This window comes from Panthera tigris, chromosome B3 (assembly GCF_018350195.1).
Source record: "Panthera tigris isolate Pti1 chromosome B3, P.tigris_Pti1_mat1.1, whole genome shotgun sequence".
Classification (NCBI taxonomy): domain Eukaryota; kingdom Metazoa; phylum Chordata; class Mammalia; order Carnivora; family Felidae; genus Panthera; species Panthera tigris.
Genome location: NC_056665.1, coordinates 27,623,302 through 27,643,983, shown reverse-complemented (window position 1 = coordinate 27,643,983; position 20,682 = coordinate 27,623,302). Strand labels below are relative to the sequence as shown.

Here is a 20,682-nt window from a genome sequence, read left to right as displayed (position 1 = left end):
GATGGCAGAAGTTCTTCATATTTGGAGAAGACATTTGAAGCAAAGTCAGGGTACTATGTGTTAGGAGAATGGCAGATAGTTCAATATGTCTGTAAGTCAAGGATCAAAGCTGCCTGCAGGGATGAGGCTTGATTAGAGGCTCCTGTTTTCTGTGATCTGGAAGTCACAGATGACGCCAGAGCATCTCAGTGGGCTTTGAATCCTAAATACATGGTGGGCATGTAGAAAGACAGAGGAAAGGAAGGGTGGAAGTAAATGTGGTCCTGTGTCTATGTGGTTTTGTGTGCGCTCCATGTGATTAGTTAATCACAGGGAGATTTGTTATATGGTTGTCTCCTCAAGAGGTCATGAGATGCCCCTTAACCCCCAGGTTTTTATTCATTTACTTCTTGGTATGCAATAGATGCTCCACAAACATTCCTTAAATCTGAGGGAGAAGCCACTGCTTTTCCAATGTTAGCCTCTAGGTGGTGCTGTTCCATCTCCTGGGTTTCTGCAAAGTCTCTAGAATCCTTTCTGAACTGAAATATTTCTCCCCACCCTGTATCTTGTGTTTGACCAGGGGAAAGACGAGGACAGGAGTAATTTTGGTGTGGCAGAAGCAGCAGTGTCTCTTTGGGCCTTTTGTTGGTACATCCTGCCTCATGTGTGACTTCTGTTTCCATTTGTCCTTGATGGAACCCAAGTAGCAGCATAGGTATGTGGAGAGGCTTTCCAGCCAAGTGCTGGGGACAGCTGCACATTCTGGGCTGTCTAATAGACAACAGTGCTGATAAAGCGCTTTCTTTACCAGTATGTGTTTGTATAATAATTTTTTTAAACTAGTATATTTTGCTGGAGGAAATGGATAATGAAAAAGGATTAACCATTCACTGGCACTCAACACTCAATGCAAATCCTGTATACACTGTGGCAACAGTGAAGTTCTACCTTTTCCCTAAGTCTATTCCATAAACCACCTGTTTCTTTTAGGGTTTCTGAATCTTCCTACAACTAGTGAGCTGCTGCTAAGACTTTTGAGGCCTTATACAAAACATAGATTATTTTGAGATTCATTTTTCCACCTACAACAATTTTCTCTTCTGGATGAAAATGACTGGGCCAGCCTCTTTGTAAAATCCATGTCATGTCCCCCAGGACCTTGCAGCAGAGGCAAGAGTTGGCCCAGAACAGAGAGAGAAGGGCTGAGTCGCACAGACCCCTATGTTTGTGCAACACCCAAATGCAGGATGTAAGTACTGAGGGGCGAGCCTGAAGTGGGGAGTAAGTACCATGGGAATTATATTTTGTGTGGGGAAAAAGCCTCTTTTCCTGATAATTCTTCCCTGATCAAGACCCCTTAACACACTTTGAGGGAATTTCTCTCCTCTCACTTATTTAGCTGACTCCAGAATTCTTATTTTAAGTTCTCTTTGTGATTTCTCATTGTACAAATAGAGACCTGGCACCTGAGGATTTGGGCATGGATGTTGATCTGTGTATCTGTTCAGTCATGCAGCCATCCTGTCTACTAGCTCACCGTGGGTCCAGGAACTTGGGCAGCAGTTTCATGCTGGCTGCAAAAGCAGAAGCAGAGATAAGGGTAGAATGGGGAGACACCACCACTTAGAGGTTAAACCAGAGGACCTGAAACATAAACAATCAGAAATGCAATTTCTGCAGTGCAAAACACAATGTAAAACCAATGTGTATGTCAGGAGTGAGGTGCTGAGGAGATAAGGAGTGGTCAGTGGCTGCAGTACAGTTGGAGGAAACATCCTGGATATGCATTTCTGTGTGCACCTTCTGAGGAGGGTACTCACTGAGTGGGTGGTGGGGGCACTTTAGGCCTCTCTTCCTTGCTTTGTGGTTCACCTTGACTTTGCCTCAGCTTCAAACCTCACCAGCTATGTGGATTCCACACTGCTCCGGGTGGACCTGGAAGGGGCCCTGGTGGCCAGTGGCCCAAGTCATACTGGAAGAGAAGAACATGTTGTGGTGGAGGTGACCCAGGCCGATGTTCCAGGCTCCAGGCGGCGGCGGCCACAGCAGGTTACACTTATACTTTACCTAAAAGGAATTGAAAAAACTCACTTCATCTCTTCATAAATTGATTTCCTTTTGAGTGGATTTGATGGGAAGCCATAAGGCAATGACACCCTTCTTTTTTTTGTAATTTTATTTTTTATTTTTTAAAATTTACATCCAAATTAGTTGGCATATAGTGAAACAATGATTTCAGGAGTAGATTCCTTAATGCCCCTTACCCATTTAGCCCATCCCCCCTCCCACAACCCCTCCAGTAACCCTCAGTTTGTTCTCCATACTTATGAGCCTCTTCTGTTTTGTCCCCCTCCCTGTTTTTATATTATTTTTGTTTCCCTTCCCTTATGTTCATCTGTTTTGTTTCTTAAAGTCCTCATATGAGTGAAGTCATATGATTTTTGTCTTTCTCTGACTAATTTCACTTAGCATAATAGTCTCCAGTTCCATCCACATAGTTGCAAATGGCAAGATTTCATTCTTTTTGATGACACCATTCTTAGGCAAGCCCTGTCTTTTGCTTTGTCTTTGCAATTCTTTTTTCTCCTTTTGTCTAAGATAATTATAAAACTCTTGCAATTTCAGTAAAATCAGACTTGTGAGTTTTTTATTCAGATGATTTTATTGGACAATTCAGGGAAATATATATTTGAACGTAGTTTTCTGTTGTTAAATCACAATTAAACTTGGGCCTTACCTCATGGTATAGAAGATACACCACAGTTCCTTTGGGTTTGTGGACACTTAACCAAGTAGTTAAGACTTGCATAATTTCCTAAACCTTCTGCTTCTAAAGCAATAGGCTCTTGCACTTAGTGTCTCCTAGACCATCTTTAGCTCCCATACTTTGAAGGCAAGGAGGGTCAGCAGTGGTGTTGTCACCATGGCCCAGAGCCCAGACAAGGCCTGGACCCTCTCTGTGCATCCTGACCTATACCCCAAGTCCTGATAACTCCCTGGGATTATTATGGTGACTTGTGTATGAAGTCCATGGGTTTTTCCTATTATAATACAGAGAAGGAAACCCTGCTGTTGCACAATGCTGTGTCATCCAAAACAGAGAGTCTGATGGGTTACTGCACCCTCTCATTTTCCTGCCATACAGAGCAGGGTCCACAGAGCAAAGGCATCATTATTAATTAAGCTGCAGTTTCATGGGTGATGGTCTATGCAGCACCAGTGTTCTAAAAGTGTTGCCTTGGTCGTGGTCTTAGGACGTAAACTTGTCTTCCTTGTGTGCAATACACAGCCTGATGGCAATGGCTTCTCAGTAAAGACAAGGTGGGCACACATCTGTCTGCTCTGTCTGTGAGTCTTGGGTGGAAGAAGACGTGACCCTTTGCAGCCTGCTGACATGACTGCCTGCCCATGGGGCTGTACTGAGCTTCTCTTCTCCAGTGCCAGGACAAAAATCCAGCTCAGAAACATGAGGAACACAAAAGTCCTTTACTACTAGGCTTTTCTGATATACTCTTTCCAAATATTGAAGTGTTTTAAGAGAACATATGAACTCTCATTCATGCTTTGACTAATTTCAGAGTTCCTATTTTCATTTACTTCATGATTTTTGGGCATCAAGACTCCCGTCCTCCCATTGAAGTTTCTCTGGCTCCTCAGCTGCCCCAGCCAGCCCCCACTCTCTGCTCATATCTGGCTCCCCTCAGCTGGTTTCTCCACTACCCTGCTTGGGACAGGAAGATGTGGGGTGGATTTGCCCACAGCAAAGTAGCTTTATCCTTGGATCCTGCTTCTCATGGGCTCCTGTGACATGGGTGTGCAGACTTGTCTCTAGTTTGCAAGCAGGAGGCAGTTGTAAGTAAGCATTTTCATGAGTTGCCTCAGAGGGCTCAGAAGATTCCAAGTCTCCCATAAAGTGCAGTGATTTATTTTGCTCATAATAAATCATTTTGACATCTATACCTTTGTATCTTTTATACTAATTCTATGTGTGTACTTTTGTATTCTTTTTTCTTAAAGCCCTTCATAATGTAGAAATTTCCAGTTCCATACAACTTGGATATGCTCTAGTGTCAGGGATTTGGGAGTTGTGTAAAAAGTCCTTGCTGTTCCTCTTTTTCTCCTTATTATAAACAAACACGTACACTGAAAAACACTGAATCCCAGGTGATGGTTCAAAGCCTTACTGTGATATTACATTTCAACTTTTACAGGTCACTCAGAATTGGACTGTATTTTTAAATCCGAGAAGAAGTGAGCGCTTAGTGGTGAGCAGGACCTTTGAGATACTGAGCAGGTGGGTCTCAGGTGATCGAAGATCTTGAGGGAGGGTTTTCTGAGACATGCTCACTTAAAAAGCTTGACCTGTGAGACTCTAATTTTTGGCACGAATAGCCAGATCAATTATATGACTTGGATGGGATGCTCTAACTGGGGAGACTGTGAACATGAGGGATGTAGGAGGGCATCATAACCACAAGTGTCAGGAAATGAGGATTGACTTCAGGGTCCATTTTGAAGCAAATGGTATTTTATAGTTGATTTTATAGTCATTAATATTATGAAGCTCTACAATGGAGAATTCCAGGAAATTTTCAGATTCTTTCTCTTTTTCTTTAATGCCACTCCATATTATGTCTGTAGGAGTTTGCTATTCCTGTCATAACAAATACCACAGACTGCATAAATTAAAAAGTAGAAATTTATTTCCTCAAGGGTTCAGCAGAGTTTGTCTTTTCAGAGGCCCCTATCCTTGGTTTGAAGATTCCTTCTACTTCCTGTGTTTTCACATGGTCTTTTCTGTGTTTGTGTCTGTCCCTATCCCTTCTTATAAGGACACCAGTCATACTGGATTAGGGACCACACTAGTGACCTTATTTTAACTTAATTACTCCTATAAAGACTCCGTCTCCAAATATAGTCATATTATGAAGTATTGAGGGTTAGGGTGTCAACATCTATATTTTGGGAAGACACAGTTTGGCTCACAACAGTTGCTGACCGAACTTTTAGAAAAATGCTTTAGTTTCACCATGCCACATACTGTTAATTACTTGGATGCTTATTATTCCAGGTACTTTCCCCCATCATCTGTGACAACCCGTCTATATATTCTCAGGTTACATGTGGCCCTTTTCCAAATCACTGTCATGTGAGAATGGTTGGCTTTGCTATTTGTTAGCAGGCAAAGCAGTCAGTGTGTGATGAAGAGAAAGAGAATTTTAATTTTAAATGGCTAGAACCAATGTGAAAGTTCCTGCTCCTTGTTAATTGTTGGAGTGGCACCTGCCATGAAGCAGATACTGCCAGGTGGGGGCTGAGGGATCTACATTAGATGGATCTGACCACAGGGAGGCTGTGTCTGCATCTCACACTACTCATATATCCCCTCAGAGCTCCTTGTCTGCCAGGTCAGGAATTGGGCTAAATCACTCTGAGATTAATTTGGGCTCTCATTATGGCCATAGATAACTTGTGTTGGGAAGGACACCAAGGAAACAAGCACTAATTGTTGACATAGGGTCTGGTTTCCTTTACTAATGGTAATATCTTTGCTTTATTCTACAGAGATACTGTTTCTATCAGCATTCGAGCCTCTGTCCAGCAGACCCAGGCTGTTCCTCTTCTGATGGCTCATCAGTATCTCCGTGCAAGCATAGAAGCACAAGTGATCATTGCTGTGGTCATCCTTGCTGGGGTCTACATGCTGATTATATTTGAGGTAACTTTCACGTCAGCTCTCAGATTTATTTGGGCTCACAAGTAAGTGTCTTTCAATGTGTGGATGTTTTGGATAGGCTAAGTTCTCCTTCTTTTTTTAAGTTTCTTTATTTATTTTGAGAGAGAGCATGAGCAGGGGTGGGGCAGAGTGAGAGGGAGAGAGAGAATCCCAAGCAGACTCTGTGCTGTTAGCATAGAGAGAGTCTGACATGGGGCTTGATCTCACAAACCATTAGATCATGACCTGAGCTGAAATCAAGGGTCGGATGCTTAACTCACTGATCTACCAGGTGCCCCTCAGTTCTGCTGTTTCTTTTTTTAAGTTTATTTATTTATTTTGAGAGAGAGAGAGAGAGAGAATGAATACCAAATGGGCTCCACACTGTCCGTGTGGAGCCCAACTTGGGGCTTGAACTCACAAACCATGAGATCATGACCTGAGTTGAAATCAAGAGACACTTAACCGACTGAGTCACCCAGGTGCCCCTCACTCAGTTCTGCTTCCTAATCAAATTGCCATGGCATCTTTCCTAAAAAGGAAGATTCCACCATTCTATGTAGAAAATTGATCTGTACTGGAATATTTGCTGAATGTTGGCAACTGACACATGCAAGATGAGCTGCATCAGGTACCAGCAAAAATTTACCTGAGAAAACTGAATATGTGCATGATTTTCTCACTCTCATTCTGCTGCTCACTTGAAATGTGACCCTGAAGGGGCAAATGTGGAAACTCTCTGAGATGTACATTAGACTGTCCCCTATTTGTTTCATAGGATTATGAATGTTATAGAGACTTGAGAGACCTTGGGCTATATGGGGGGGGGGGAAGGATTATTATCTGTTATGCTTATCAATTCAGTGTATGAGCCTTTTTACAAATGATCTTATGTCTTATAAATTATGTGTTTTTGGGGAGCTAAGCGTGGCCCTACCTTTAATAGCATGAAGCAAAGTGCAGACACTGCCTGGGTGGGCTGGTACATTGTTAATTTAATTGTGAAACCAGACTTACTGCAACACATTGATGAGAATCTTGGCTCCAGTAGGTTGAGCCTGGAAGGTCAGTAGAGAATGAGAAGCATTTCTTCTTTAGTGTAGGATAGGTATGAGAAATACCTTGGAGTTGTCAAGAAAATGGCCTTCAGGAGAAATGGTCAGGAAAGTTCCAGAAGTTTTCCTGTGGTTGTCTAGTATGCCTGGTGAGGAATGTTGGCTCCAGTAAGTTGAGCCCAAATTGTCCAACAAGGTCCACTCATTAATTATTTTATCTCTTATGTCTTCTTTATTCCAGAGTAGCTCTATTCTCTCCATTCTTTTTCTCTTCTTTTTTTTTTTTAACCAATATCATCATGTTTCAGGGTTCCCTTGGTCACCTAAACACTGTGATTTTTCTAGAAGGGCTCACAGACTCACAGGAAGCTCTGCCCTGTCTGGGCTGTGGTTTATTATCATGACCAGCAGTGGAAGAAGCCTCATCAGGAAGTCTGGATGAGTCCAGAAGCAGGGTTCTGAAAGGTCTCCTTTCCCAGAAGGGGCCACATAGAACATGCTCCTTCCTTCAGCAGTGGCATTTATGCCCAGGGCAGCCTGCTTGAGACTCAGAGCTCCAGGGTATTGATGAAGCCTTGTCATGTAGGCTCCCTGAGCCCACCAAAGTCCTAGCCTCCCAGAAAGAAAGCAGGTGTTAACCATAAATCACATTTTATAAAAATAATTTAGACATGCTAGTAAAGCAGAATGCAATGTTCTAAGCCTATATAACAACATTATCACTTTCTATCATAAGGAATATTCCAAAAGCCAAGTAACCAGATGCCAGCCAAGGGCCAACCCTAGAGCAGGCTCTTCTAAAGGCTCTTCTAATGATGGCAACCTTAGGCCTTCCAGGTTAGCTCTTTACTGTACCACCATCTAGTTAAAAAATATTTTTCTGTGGTTCTGTAGAACATCTTGCATCCTGGATTGGGCTAATGGACCCCTCATAGGATTCTTATTCTATTTCTTTTATTTCCTATGGACTACAATTTATATCTGAAGCCTTCAGGTTTTATTTTGGGGCCCTTTTGCTTCACAGGTGTTCTAGGAGTTTGACTTGCACCAAGGAGAAGTGTAATGTCTAGATGTCCCCCTTGCAGGGATGCTGAGATTGCTTAGTGAGTTTAGGTGGTGGCAGCCTGGCCCAGTGTTTATCAAGTTCCCTGTGACCTTTGCTCCTAATAGTTTTAATATTCACCAGGGACCATTAGCATTTGCAATGAATTTTCTAATTCTGTCATTCTATCTGCATTTATAAATGACATATTCTGTACTGAAGAACTTTCTCCCACCCAATTTCATTAACGTGAAACACACTTAATGCCAGAAACACAAGATAAATTATTTTTCCTTAATTATCAATTTTCATAATAATGATTTGTTGCCTTAGCAACTTCCAGTGGTGTCCACTGAATTTATTTTTTGTCTGTCTCCCATTTTCTGAGTATCATTTTGAACTTATGGGTTTAATAAATTCAATGTACTTTAATCAGTTACAGTCATTAGTAATTAAAAAATACAGTTTAATGCCAATTTATTTTTGAGAAGACTTCTTTTTATTCTAGAATTTGACTTTTTGTGTATAATTGTACAACCTTTCAAAATTACATAATTATAAACATTTATTAATCTTTCATTAATTAATGGCTGTTATTAATAGCCATTCAGAAAATGCTTTTCCCTCCCTCCCAACAGCCATGTTGAAGTAATAAAAGTCCTGTAAAGAGGCCAATTCAACATGGTTTTTACCCTGGTAGAAACAAAAAGTGAGGAGGTTAGAAGAAACTAGATATATTAGTTCAATGAAAGGCTCATTAAGGGCACCCTTTATAAGTCAGTCAGGTGAACTGCTGCCCCTCAGTATAAGGCCTCACTCCTCTCCTGCTCCATATTATAATATACCAGCTACATTATCTATCAAAAACGTTTTTTGTTGTTGTTTTGAAATAATTAAAGATTCACAGGGCATTGCAAAGAAATGTACAGGGAAGTCCAATCTATACTTCCCCAGCCTCCCTCAATATTAATGTGTTATATGACTATGGTTTAATAATATCAAGACCAAGAAATTGGCATTGGTACAATCCATAGAGCTTATTCAGATTCAGTGGTTATAGAAGTGGCAGAGCAGTATGGAGACTCTGAGCTTGTCTTGCCCCTGAAATGCAGCTAGATCAGCATCAAAGCATTTTGAACACCTGAGGATTAATGAAAAAATCTGCATAATTTGAGCCACAGAATTTGGCAGGTATGTGGTATGGAGAGGTGAATTGGGGGAGAGAAAAGCTGCAGAACCATGGAGGGTAGGGAGCTGTTTTCACAAAGAAAGGACAGAAAGAGAAAGAGAAAAGGGATGATTGCAGCACATTGGGATTGTGCAAGAAAAGCACTCACCCCTGAAAGTACCTGGAAAGGAAGAGAGAGAGAGAAAGAATTAAAACACTTGCAGGGGACTGGACAAGAAATCTGTTCCCCCAAACCCCAAAATTTGGGGTAACAGAGAGGGTTTCAATACCACCAGGATTCTATAAACAATGGAGTGCAGAGTCTGAAGTTCTGGAGCTCAGTGCCTGGGAGTGCTCTGGTGAGGAAGTAGGGTGAATCCCTAGGACCAGGCAGTGTGGTCTGAGGGGTCTGTGTGCCACATGGTGAGAAGCTGTTCTCCTGCTTGGAGTGCAATTTGGTAGAGGACATACAGCCTCCCTGTGGGCAAAAGTCCTCATGGACCCTGGAGAGCAGCCACGTTTGCTGATATTGAGACAAAGATGCCAGAGTGTGGTAAAATCCTGGCACCAGCTGTGTGTTGTTTTTCCATAAACTCTGAACCTCTCCTGCTGCACGATCACTGGAATGTTTTCTGGAACAAGCTGGCAACCAGCCATTGCTCTGTGAGACCCACCCCCAGAGAATTAGTGTGGGTCTCTGAAGTGTGGAGTTTTGAAACAGCCTCATCTGAGACAAAACTCTGGAGGGAGGCACTCCCTGGCAGGTGGACAGCTTAGACATGGACAAGGTAGAGGCAGGGAGTGGATGGAGACCTGAGACAAGGGAGGGGTGCTTGATCATAGGTCAGGGAAGTGCAAAGTTCCTGTGCCAAAGACTAGGGAGCTGGGTGAAGCCATTTTCACCTCTGGCACATACGGGATCCACCCCAGTAAGCTAATCAGTGCCACCAAGTGGATAATGGAGCCATTACACCAAACCCCACACACCTGCACCCTCCAGGCACATCCCCCCGAAGATCAAAACAAATCCTTCCCACCTGCTTAGTCTACAGACTAGTATGCTTCAAAGTTTCAGTTTGAGGGGAAACTGGTTGTAACTTCAGCCAGGTTTTCTTCTGCTTGCTGGTTCATTTATTTGTTTGTTTTCTTTACATCTGTTTTTGCTTAAATTGTTTTCATTTTTTTCTTTCTTTTCTTTTTATTTCTTGGATACAGAAAGAGCAAATTCTTTTTGTATTGTTTTTTGTTTTGTAAATTAAAAATATTCTATTTTATTTTCTTTATTTTATTTTACTCTATTTTATTATTTAAAATTAAAAAATTAAACTTTTCCCCTTCCTTTCTCTTTTTTCTCTATTCTGTCAAGCTTTTTTCAACAAGCAGGTTGAAACACACCTAAGATCTATCTTTCTTTACTTGAATCTTTTTTTTGTCTTTGATTTTTTAATTTTAATTTTTTATTTTACTGTTTTTCTTTCTCCAAAATGACAAGACAGAGAAATTCACCCCAAAAGAAAGAACAGAAATGAATAATGGATTTAATCAACACAGATGTGAGTAAAATGTCTGAATTAGAATTTAAAACCACATTTTAAGAATCCTAGCTGGGGAGAGAGGGAAGATGGCGGCGTAGGAGGACGCTGGGCTCACCGCGCGTCCTGCTGATCACTTAGATTCCACCTACACCTGCCTAAATAACCCAGAAAACCACCAGAGGATTAGCAGAACGGAGTCTCCAGAGCCAAGCGCAGACGAGAGGCCCATGGAAGAGGGTAGGAAGGGCGGCGAGGCGGTGCGCGCTCCACGGACTGGCGGGAGGGAGCCGGGGCAGAGGGGCGGCTCGCCGGCCAAGCAGAGCCCCCGAGTCTGGCTGGCAAAAGTGGAGGGGCCTGACGGACTGTGTTCCGACAGCAAGCGTGACTTAGCGTCTGGGAGGTCATAAGTTAACAGCTCTGCTCAGAAAGCGGGAAAGCTGGAGGACAAAGGGAGGGAGAGCTGCTGAGCCCCCGGACGACAGAGCTCAGTTTGGTGGGGAACAAAGGCGCTCGCCAGCGCCATCTCCCCCGCCCATCCCCCAGCCAAAATCCCAAAGGGAACCAGTTCCTGCCAGGGAACTTGCTTGCTCCGTGCAAACACCCAACTCTGTGCTTCTGCGGAGCCAAACCTCCGGCAGCGGATCTGACTCCCTCCCGCTGCCACAGGGCCCCTCCTGAAGGGGATCACCTAATGAGAAGCGAGATAAGCCTGCCCCTCCTGCCCCCGTGCACCTTGCCTACCCAACCCAGCTAATACGCCAGATCCCCAGCACCAAAAACCTGGCAGTGTGCAAGTAGCCCAGATGGGCCACGCCACCCCACAGTGAATCCCACCCCTAGGAGAGGGGAAGAGAAGGCACACACCAGTTTGACTGTGGCCCCAGCAGTGGGCTGGGGGCAGACATCGGGTCGGACTGCGGCCCAGCCCACCAACTCCAGTTATACACCACAGCACAGGGGAAGTGCCCTGCAGGTCCTCACCACTCCAGGGACTATCCAAAATAACCAAACGGAAGAATTTCCGTCAGAAGAATCTCCAGGAGATAACAACAGCTAATGAACTGATCAAAAAGGATTTAAATAATATAACAGAAAGTGAATTTAGAATAACAGTCATAAAATTAATCTCTGGGCTTGAAAACAGTATAGAGGACAGCAGAGAATCTCTTGCTACAGAGATCAAGGGACTAAGGAACAGTCACGAGGAGCTGAAAAGGGCTTTAAACGAAATGCAAAACAAAATGGAAACGACAATGGCTCGGATTGAAGTGGCAGAGGAGAGAATAGGTGAACTAGAAGATAAAGTTATGGAAAGAGAGGAAGCTGAGAGAAAGAGAGATAAAAAAATCCAGGAGTATGAGGGGAAAATTAGAGAACTAAGTGATACACTAAAGAGAAATAATATACGCATAATTGGTATCCCAGAGAAGGAAGAGAGAGGGAAAGGTGCTGAAGGGGTACTTGAAGAAATTATAGCTGAGAACTTCCCTGAACTGGGGAAGGAAAAAGGCATTGAAATCCAAGAGGCACAGAGAACTCCCTTCAGACGTAACATGAATCGATCTTCTGCACGACATATCATAGTGAAACTGGCAAAATACAAGGATAAAGAGAAAATTCTGAAAGCAGCAAGGGATAAACGTGCCCTCACATATAAAGGGAGACCTATAAGACTCGTGACTGATCTCTCTTTTGAAACTTGGCAGGCCAGAAAGGATTGGCACGATATCTTCAGTGTGCTAAACAGAAAAAATATGCAGCCGAGAATCGTTTATCCAGCAAGTCTGTCATTTAGAATAGAAGGAGAGATAAAGGTCTTCCCAAACAAACAAAAACTGAAGGAATTTGTCACCAGCCCTACAAGAGACCCTAAGGGGGATCCTGTGAGACAAAGTACCAGAGACATCACTACAAGCATAAAACATACAGACATCACAATAACTCTAAACCCGTATCTTTCTATAATAACACTGAATGTAAATGGATTAAATGCGCCAACCAAAAGACATAGGGTATCAGAATGGATAAAAAAACAAGACCCATCTATTTGCTGTCTACAAGAGACTCATTTTAGACCTGAGGACACCTTTAGATTGAGAGGGAGGGGATGGAGAACTATTTATCATGCCACTGGAAGCCAAAAGAAAGCTGGAGTAGCCATACTTATATCAGACAAACTAGACTTTAAATTAAAGGCTGTAACAAGAGATGAAGAAGGGCATTATATAATAATTACAGGGTCTATCCATCAGGAAGAGCTAACAATTATAAATGTCTATGTGCCGAATACCGGAGCCCCCAAATATATAAAACAATTACTCATAAACATAAGCAACCTTATTGATAAGAATGTGGTCATTGCAGGGGACTTTAACACCCCACTTACAGAAATGGATAGATCATCTAGACACATGGTCAATAAAGAAACAAGGGCCCTGAGTGATACATTGGATCAGATGGACTTGACAGATATATTTAGAACTCTGCATCCCAAAGCAACAGAGTATACTTTCTTCTCGAGTGCACATGGAACATTCTCCAAGATAGATTATATACTGGGTCACAAAACAGCCCTTCATAAGTTTACAAGAATTGAAATTATACCATGCATACTTTCAGACCACAATGCTATGAAGCTTGAAATCAACCACAGGAAAAAGTCTGGAAAACCTCCAAAAGCATGGAGGTTAAAGAACACCCTTCTAACGAATGAGTGGGTCAACCAGGCAATTAGAGAAGAAATTAAAAAATATATGGAAACAAACGAAAATGAAAATACAACAATCCAAACGCTTTGGGACGTAGCGAAGGCAGTCCTGAGAGGAAAATACATTGCAATCTAGGCCTATCTCAAGAAACAAGAAAAATCCCAAATACAAAATCTAACAGCACACCTAAAGGAAATAGAAGCAGAACAGCAAAGGCAGCCTAAACCCAGCAGAAGAAGAGAAATAATAAAGATCAGAGCAGAAATAAACAATATAGAATCTAAAAAAAATTGTAGAGCAGATCAACAAAACCAAGAGTTGGTTTTTTGAAAAAAATAAACAAAATTGACAAACCTCTAGCCAGGCTTCTCACAAAGAAAAGGGAGATGACCCAAACAGATAAAATCATGAATGAAAATGGAATTATTACAACCAATCCCTCAGAGATACAAACAATTATCAGGGAATACTATGAAAAATTATATGCCAACAAATTGGACAACCTGGAAGAAATGGACAAATTCCTAAACACCCACACTCTTCCAAAACTCAATCAGGAGGAAATAGAAAGCTTGAACAGATCCATAACCAGCGAAGAAATTGAATCGGTTATGAAAAATCTCCCAACAAATAAGAGTCCAGGACCAGATGGCTTCCCAGGGGAGTTCTACAAGACGTTTAAAGCAGAGATAATACCTATCCTTCTCAAGCTATTCCAAGAAATAGAAAGGGAAGGAAAACTTCCAGACTCATTCTATGAAGCCAGTATTACTTTGATTCCTAAACCAGACAGAGACCCAGTAAAAAAAGAGAACTACAGGCCAATATCCCTGATGAATATGGATGCAAAAATTCTCAATAAGTTACTAGCAAATCGAATTCAACGGCATATAAAAAGAATTATTCACAATGATCAAGTGGGATTCATGCCTGGGATGCAGGGCTGGTTCAACATTCACAAATCAATCAACGTGATACATCACATTAACAAAAAAAAAAAGAGAAGAACCATATGATCCTGTCAATTGATGCAGAAAAGGCCTTTGACAAAATCCAGCACCCTTTCTTAATAAAAACCCTTGAGAAAGTCGGGATAGAAGGAACATACTTAAAGATCATAAAAGCCATTTATGAAAAGTCCACAGCTAACATTATCCTCAACGGGGAAAAACTGAGAGCTTTTTCCCTGAGATCAGGAACACAACAGGGATGCCCACTCTCACCGCTGTTGTTTAACATAGTGCTGGAAGTTCTAGCATCAGCAATCAGACAACAAAAAGAAATCAAAGGCATCCAAATTGGCAAAGATGAAGTCAAGCTTTCGCTTTTTGCAGATGACATGATATTATACATGGAAAATCCGATAGACTCCACCAAAAGTCTGCTAGAACTGATACATGAATTCAGCAAAGTTGCAGGATACAAAATCAATGTACAGAAATCAGTTGCATTCTTATACACTCACAATGAAGCAACAGAAAGACAAATAAAGAAACTGATCCCATTCACAATTGCACCAAGAAGCATAAAATACCTAGGAATAAATCTAACCAAAGATGTAAAAGATCTGTATGCTGAAAAGTATAGAAAGCTTATGAAGGAAATTGAAGAAGATATAAAGAAATGGAAAGACATTCCGTGCTCATGGATTGGAAGAATAAATATTGTCAAAATGTCAATACTACCCAAAGCTATCTACGCATTCAATGCAATCCCAATCAAAATTGCATCAGCATTCTTCTCGAAACTAGAACAAGCCATCCTAAAACTCATATGGAACCACAAAAGGCCCCGAATAGCCAAAGTAATTTTGAAGAAGAAGACCAAAGCAGGACGCATCACAATCCCAGACTTTAGCCTCTACTACAAAGCTGTCATCATCAAGACAGCATGGTATTGGTACAAACAGACACATAGACCAATGGAATAGAATAGAAACCCCAGAACTAGACCCACAAACGTATGGCCAACTCATCTTTGACAAAGCAGGAAAGAACATCCAATGGAAAAAAGACAGTCTCTTTAACAAATGGTGCTGGGAGAACTGGACAGCAACATGCAGAAGGTTGAAACTAGACCACTTTCTCACACCATTCACAAAAATAAACTCAAAATGGATAAAGGACCTGAACGTGAGACAGGAAACCATCAAAACCTTAGAGGAGAAAGCAGGAAAAGACCTCTCTGACCTCAGCCATAGCAATCTCTTACTCAACACATCCCCAAAGGCAAGGGAATTAAAAGCAAAAGTGAATTACTGGGACCTTATGAAGATAAAAAGCTTCTGCACAGCAAAGGAAACAACCAACAAAACTAAAAGGCAACCAACGGAATGGGAAAAGATATTTGCAAATTACATATCGGACAAAGGGCTAGTATCCAAAATCTATAAAGAGCTCACCAAACTCCACACCCAAAGAACAAATAACCCAGTGAAGAAATGGGCAGAAAACATGAATAGACACTTCTCTAAAGAAGACATCCGGATGGCCGACAGGCACATGAAAAGATGCTCAACGTCGCTCCTTATCAGGGAAATACAAATCAAAACCACACTCAGATATCACCTCACGCCAGTCAGAGTGGCCAAAATGAACAAATCAGGAGACTATAGATGCTGGCGAGGATGTGGAGAAACGGGAACCCTCTTGCACTGTTGGTGGCAATGCAAATTGGTGCAGCCACTCTGGAAAGCAGTGTGGAGGTTCCTCAAAAAATTAAAAATAGACCTACCCTATGACCCAGCAATAGCACTGCTAGGAATTTATCCAAGGGATACAGGAGTACTGATGCATAGGGGCACTTGTACCCCGATGTTTATAGCAGCATTCTCAACAATAGCCAAATTATGGAAAGAGCCTAAATGTCCATCAACTGATGAATGGATAGAGAAAATGTGGTTTATATACACAATGGAATACTACGTGGCAATGAGAAAGAATGCAATATGGCCTTTTGTAGCAACGTGGATGGAACTGGAGAGTGTGATGCTAAGTGAAATAAGCCATACAGAGAAAGACAGATACCATATGGTTTCACTCTTATGTGGATCCTGAGAAACTTAACAGAAACCCATGGGGGAGGGGAAGGAAAAAAAAAAGAGGTTAGAGTGGGAGAGAGCCAAAGCATAAGAGACTGTTAAAAACTGAGAATAAACTGAGGGTTGATGGGGGGTGGGAGGGAGGGGAGGGTGGGTGCTGGGTATTGAGGAGGGCACCTTTTGGGATGAGCACTGGGTGTTGTATGGAATCCAATTTGACAATAAATTTCATATATTAAAAAAAAAAATAAAAATCCTAGCTGGGGTTGAAAAAGCATAGAAGACACCAGAGTATCCATTTCTGTGGAGACAAAAGAACTAAAATTTACTTAGGCCAAAATTAAAAATGCTGTATCCAAGATGCAATCTCAAATGAATGCCATGACAGCAAGGATGAATGAAGCAGAGCAGAAAATCAGTAATATAGGGGATAAAAGTATGGAAAATAATGAAGCAGAAAAAAAAGAGGGAAATAAAGGCAAAAGGTCATGATACAAGACTTAGAGAACTCAGTGACTTATTAAAGATGAATAACATTTGAATCATAGAAGTCCCAGAAAATAGAGAGAGGGAAAGGGGCAGAAGGTTTATGTGAACAAATTATAGCTGAAAACTTTCCTAATCTGGGAAGGGCACAGACATCAAAATCCAATAAGCACAGGGAACTCCCATTAGGTTCAACAAAAACTGACCATCACCAAGGTATATGATAGTCAAATTCACAAAATACACAGACAAAGAATTATGAAAAGAGGAAGGGAAAAACTGTCCTTAACCTAAAGGGGAAGACAGGTCAGGTTCACAGCAGATCTGTCCACAGAAACTTGGCAGGCCAGAAAGGAGTGTCAGGATATTTTCAACATGCTGGATTGGAAAAATATGCAGCCAAGAATTCGTTATCCAGCAAAGCTATGATTCAAAATAGAAGGGGGATAAAGAGTTTCCAGATAAACAAAAACTAAAGGAGTTTGTAACCACTAAACCATCCCTGAAGGAAATTTTCAGGGGGAACACTTTGAGTGGAGAAAAACAAAACAAAACAAAACAAGGCAAGTCAAAACAAGACCAAAAGCAACGAAGACTAGGAAGGATCAGAGAGCATCACCCAGAAACACCACCAATTCTACAGACCACACTATGGCACTAAATTCATATCTTTCAATAATCACTCTACATGTAAATGGACTAAATGCTCCAATCAAAAGACATAGGGTGTCAGATGGATAAAAAAATAAGACACATCCATATGCTGCCTACAAGAGACTCATTCTAGACCTAAAGACACCTGAAGATTTAAAGGAGGGCATGGAGAACAATCTTATCATGCTAATGGATGTCAAGGGAAAGCCAGAGTAGCCATACTTATATCAGACAAGCTAGATTTTAAAACAAAGACTGTAACAAGAGATGAAGGGCATTCTATCATAATTAAGGGGTATACCAAGAAGATCTAACAATTGTAAATATTTATGCCCCCAACTTGAAAGAACCCAAATATATAAATCAATTAATCACAAACATAAAGAAATTCATTGATAATAATAACATAATGGTAGGAGACTTTAACACTCCACTTACAACAATGGACAGATTATCTAAGCAGAAAATCAACAAGGAAGCAATGGCTTTGAATGACACACTGGATTGGATGGACCTAACAGATATATTCAGAACATTTCACCCTAAAGCTGCAGAATGAAAATTCCTCTCAGGTGCCTATGGAACATTCTCAAAAACAGATCACGTACTGGGTCACAAATCAGCTCTCGACAAGTACAAAAAGATTTAAGATTGTACCATGCATATTTTCAGATCACAATGCTATAAAACTTGAAATCAACCATAAAAAAAAATTTGGAAATACAATGAATACTTGGATATTAAAGAGCACCCTACTAAAGAATGAATGGGTTAACCGAGAAATTAAACAGGAAATTAAAAAGTACATGGAAGCCAATGAAAATGACAACAGGACAGTCCAAAATCTCTGGGATGCAGCAAGAGTGGTCATAAGAGGGAAGTATATATAAATCCAGGCCTTCCTAAAGAAGGAAGAAATGTCTCAAATATGCATACTAACCTTACATCTAAAGGATCTGGAAAAAGAACAGCAAATACAACCCCAAACCAGCAGAAGAAGGAAAATAATAAAGATTGGAAGGGAAATCAATGATATCAAAATAAAAAAGCAGTAGAACACATCAACGAAAGTAGGAGCTGGCTTTTTTAAAAAAGGTTTATTTTTGAGAGAGAGAGGGAGGCAAAGCATGAGCTAGGGAGGGGCAGAGAGAGAGAGGGAGACACAGAATCTGAAGCAGGCTCCAGGCTCTGAGCTGTCAGCACAAAGCCTGATGTGGGGCTCAAACCCACAAACCTTGAGATCATGACACGAGCCGATTTTATTTTTTTTTTAATTTTTTTTACGTTTATTTATTTTTGAGACAGAGAGAGACAGAGCATCAACGGGGGAGGGTCAGAGAGAGAGGGAGACACAGAATCTGAAACAGGCTCCAGGCTCTGAGCAGTCAGCACAGAGCCGGACGCAGGGCTCGAACTCATGGACCGTGAGATCGTGACTGAGCCGAAGTCGGACGCCCAACCGACTGAGCCACCCAGGTGCCCCAACATGAGCTGAATTTAGAGGCGTAACTGGCTGAGCCACCCAGGTGCCCCAGAAGCTGGCTTGTTGAAAGAATGAACAAAATTGATAAGCCACTAGTCAGATTGATCAAAAAGAAGGAAGAAAAGGCACAAAATCACAAATGAAAGAGGAGAGATACCAACCTCTGTGTGCAGAAATACACACAATAATAAGAGAATATTTTGAGCAATTATATGCCAACAAATTGTGCTATCTGGAAGAAATGGACAAATTTCTAGAAACAGATTTCAGTGGTTATACATACACTTGTGTGTGTGTGTGTGTGTGTGTGTGTGTGTGTGTATGTGTGTGTTTGCATGTGTGACTGTATACAATTATATATATAGCTTTGTGTAAGTACACCTGCAATAAGGATACTAAAACTGTACCATCACCACAAGCTCCCTGTGATAGCTCTGTATAGCCACACCCATCTCCTTCTTCATCATCTGTTAGGCCTGGTAACTACTAATTTGGTCTCCCTCTCTATAGTGAAGTTATTTCACCAATGCTTTGTAGTGTAATAATGTAGAGTGTGTCCTTTTGAGATTGGCTTTTTTTTCAGTCAGCATGATTTCCTTGAGGTTCATCCAAAGTGTTGCATAATCACTATTTTATTTCTTTTTTATTACTGAATAACATTCTGTGATATGGATGGAATAGTGTGTTTAAGCATTTATCCTCTGAAAGGCTAAAATGATTTTCTTCATCGTTGGACTACATAAAGATGCTATGAATACTTAAAAATATTTTTAAAAAATTAATGATGTTTTATGTTGTTTTATATGTACTTTATTCTAGACATAAGGACTTTGTTGGTTGTGTAGTTTGCAATTGTTTTCTCTTAGTTCAGTTTATAAATGTTTTCTTTCTTAGATTGTGCTGTTGGTGTCAAGATAAAGAACATACGCCTAGATCCCAAAGATCCTTTCCTATGTTTTTTCCTGAACTTTATGTCATCTTACTTTTACATTTGAGTCTATGATCCATTTTGTGTTAGCCTTTGTTTAAAGTGTGAAGTTTAGGGAGAGACTAATTTTTTAATCTATGGAGCATTATTTAAACTTATGGACCTCTAGCACCATTTATTGAAAAGCCTAACCCATTCAAATTGCTTTTGATCATTTGTTAAAAATTAATTGGACATATTGTGTGGATATATTTCTTAGTTCTCTATTGTGTTTCATTGATCTATGTGTGTATTCTTCCACCAGTACCATGATATCTTACGTACTTCAGATATATCATAAATCCTGACACTGAGATGAGTGATTCATTCCACTTTTATTTTTCAGAATTTTACTGTCCATTCTATGGTCTTTGTCTTTCCATATATATTTTAGAAAGACCTTCCAGTCCATGAATATTATATGCCTCTTCATTTATTTAGGTATTTGATTTATTTCATAATTTTTCATCACAAAGATTGTGTACATATTTTGCTAAATTTATACCTAAGTGTTTCCTCTATTTTTGGGGCAATTGTTATGGTATTGTGTTTTTATTTTAGTTTCCATTTTTTCATTGTCAGTATATACAAGTGCATTTGATTTTTGTATGTTGATCTTGTAACCTGTTACTTTATTATTAATAATAACACTAATAATATTTTTACTTATTAGTTCTTGGAAGTTTTTTGTAGATTCTCTGGGATTTTCTATATATATAATCATACCATTTGCAATAAGAACACTATTATTTATTTATTTTTTCAAGTCTATATGCCTTTAATTTTCATGCTTTATTGCAGTGGTGAAAACAAGAGTGGTGACAGTGGATATCCTTATCTGTTTCT

General features: G+C 40.7%; 1 protein-coding gene across 1 annotated transcript in view; it reads left to right on the top strand.

Annotated features, from left to right (window-relative positions):
- The window catches only part of OCA2 (OCA2 melanosomal transmembrane protein), a 471,457-nt gene that overhangs the window by 81,229 nt on the left and 369,546 nt on the right, over positions 1-20,682 (top strand). The window contains exons 6-8 of the mRNA XM_007098939.3: positions 1,871-2,031; positions 4,194-4,276; positions 5,548-5,701. Coding sequence (XP_007099001.1) covers positions 1,871-2,031; positions 4,194-4,276; positions 5,548-5,701 — 398 coding nt within the window. The remainder of the gene's footprint in view (positions 1-1,870; positions 2,032-4,193; positions 4,277-5,547; positions 5,702-20,682) is intronic.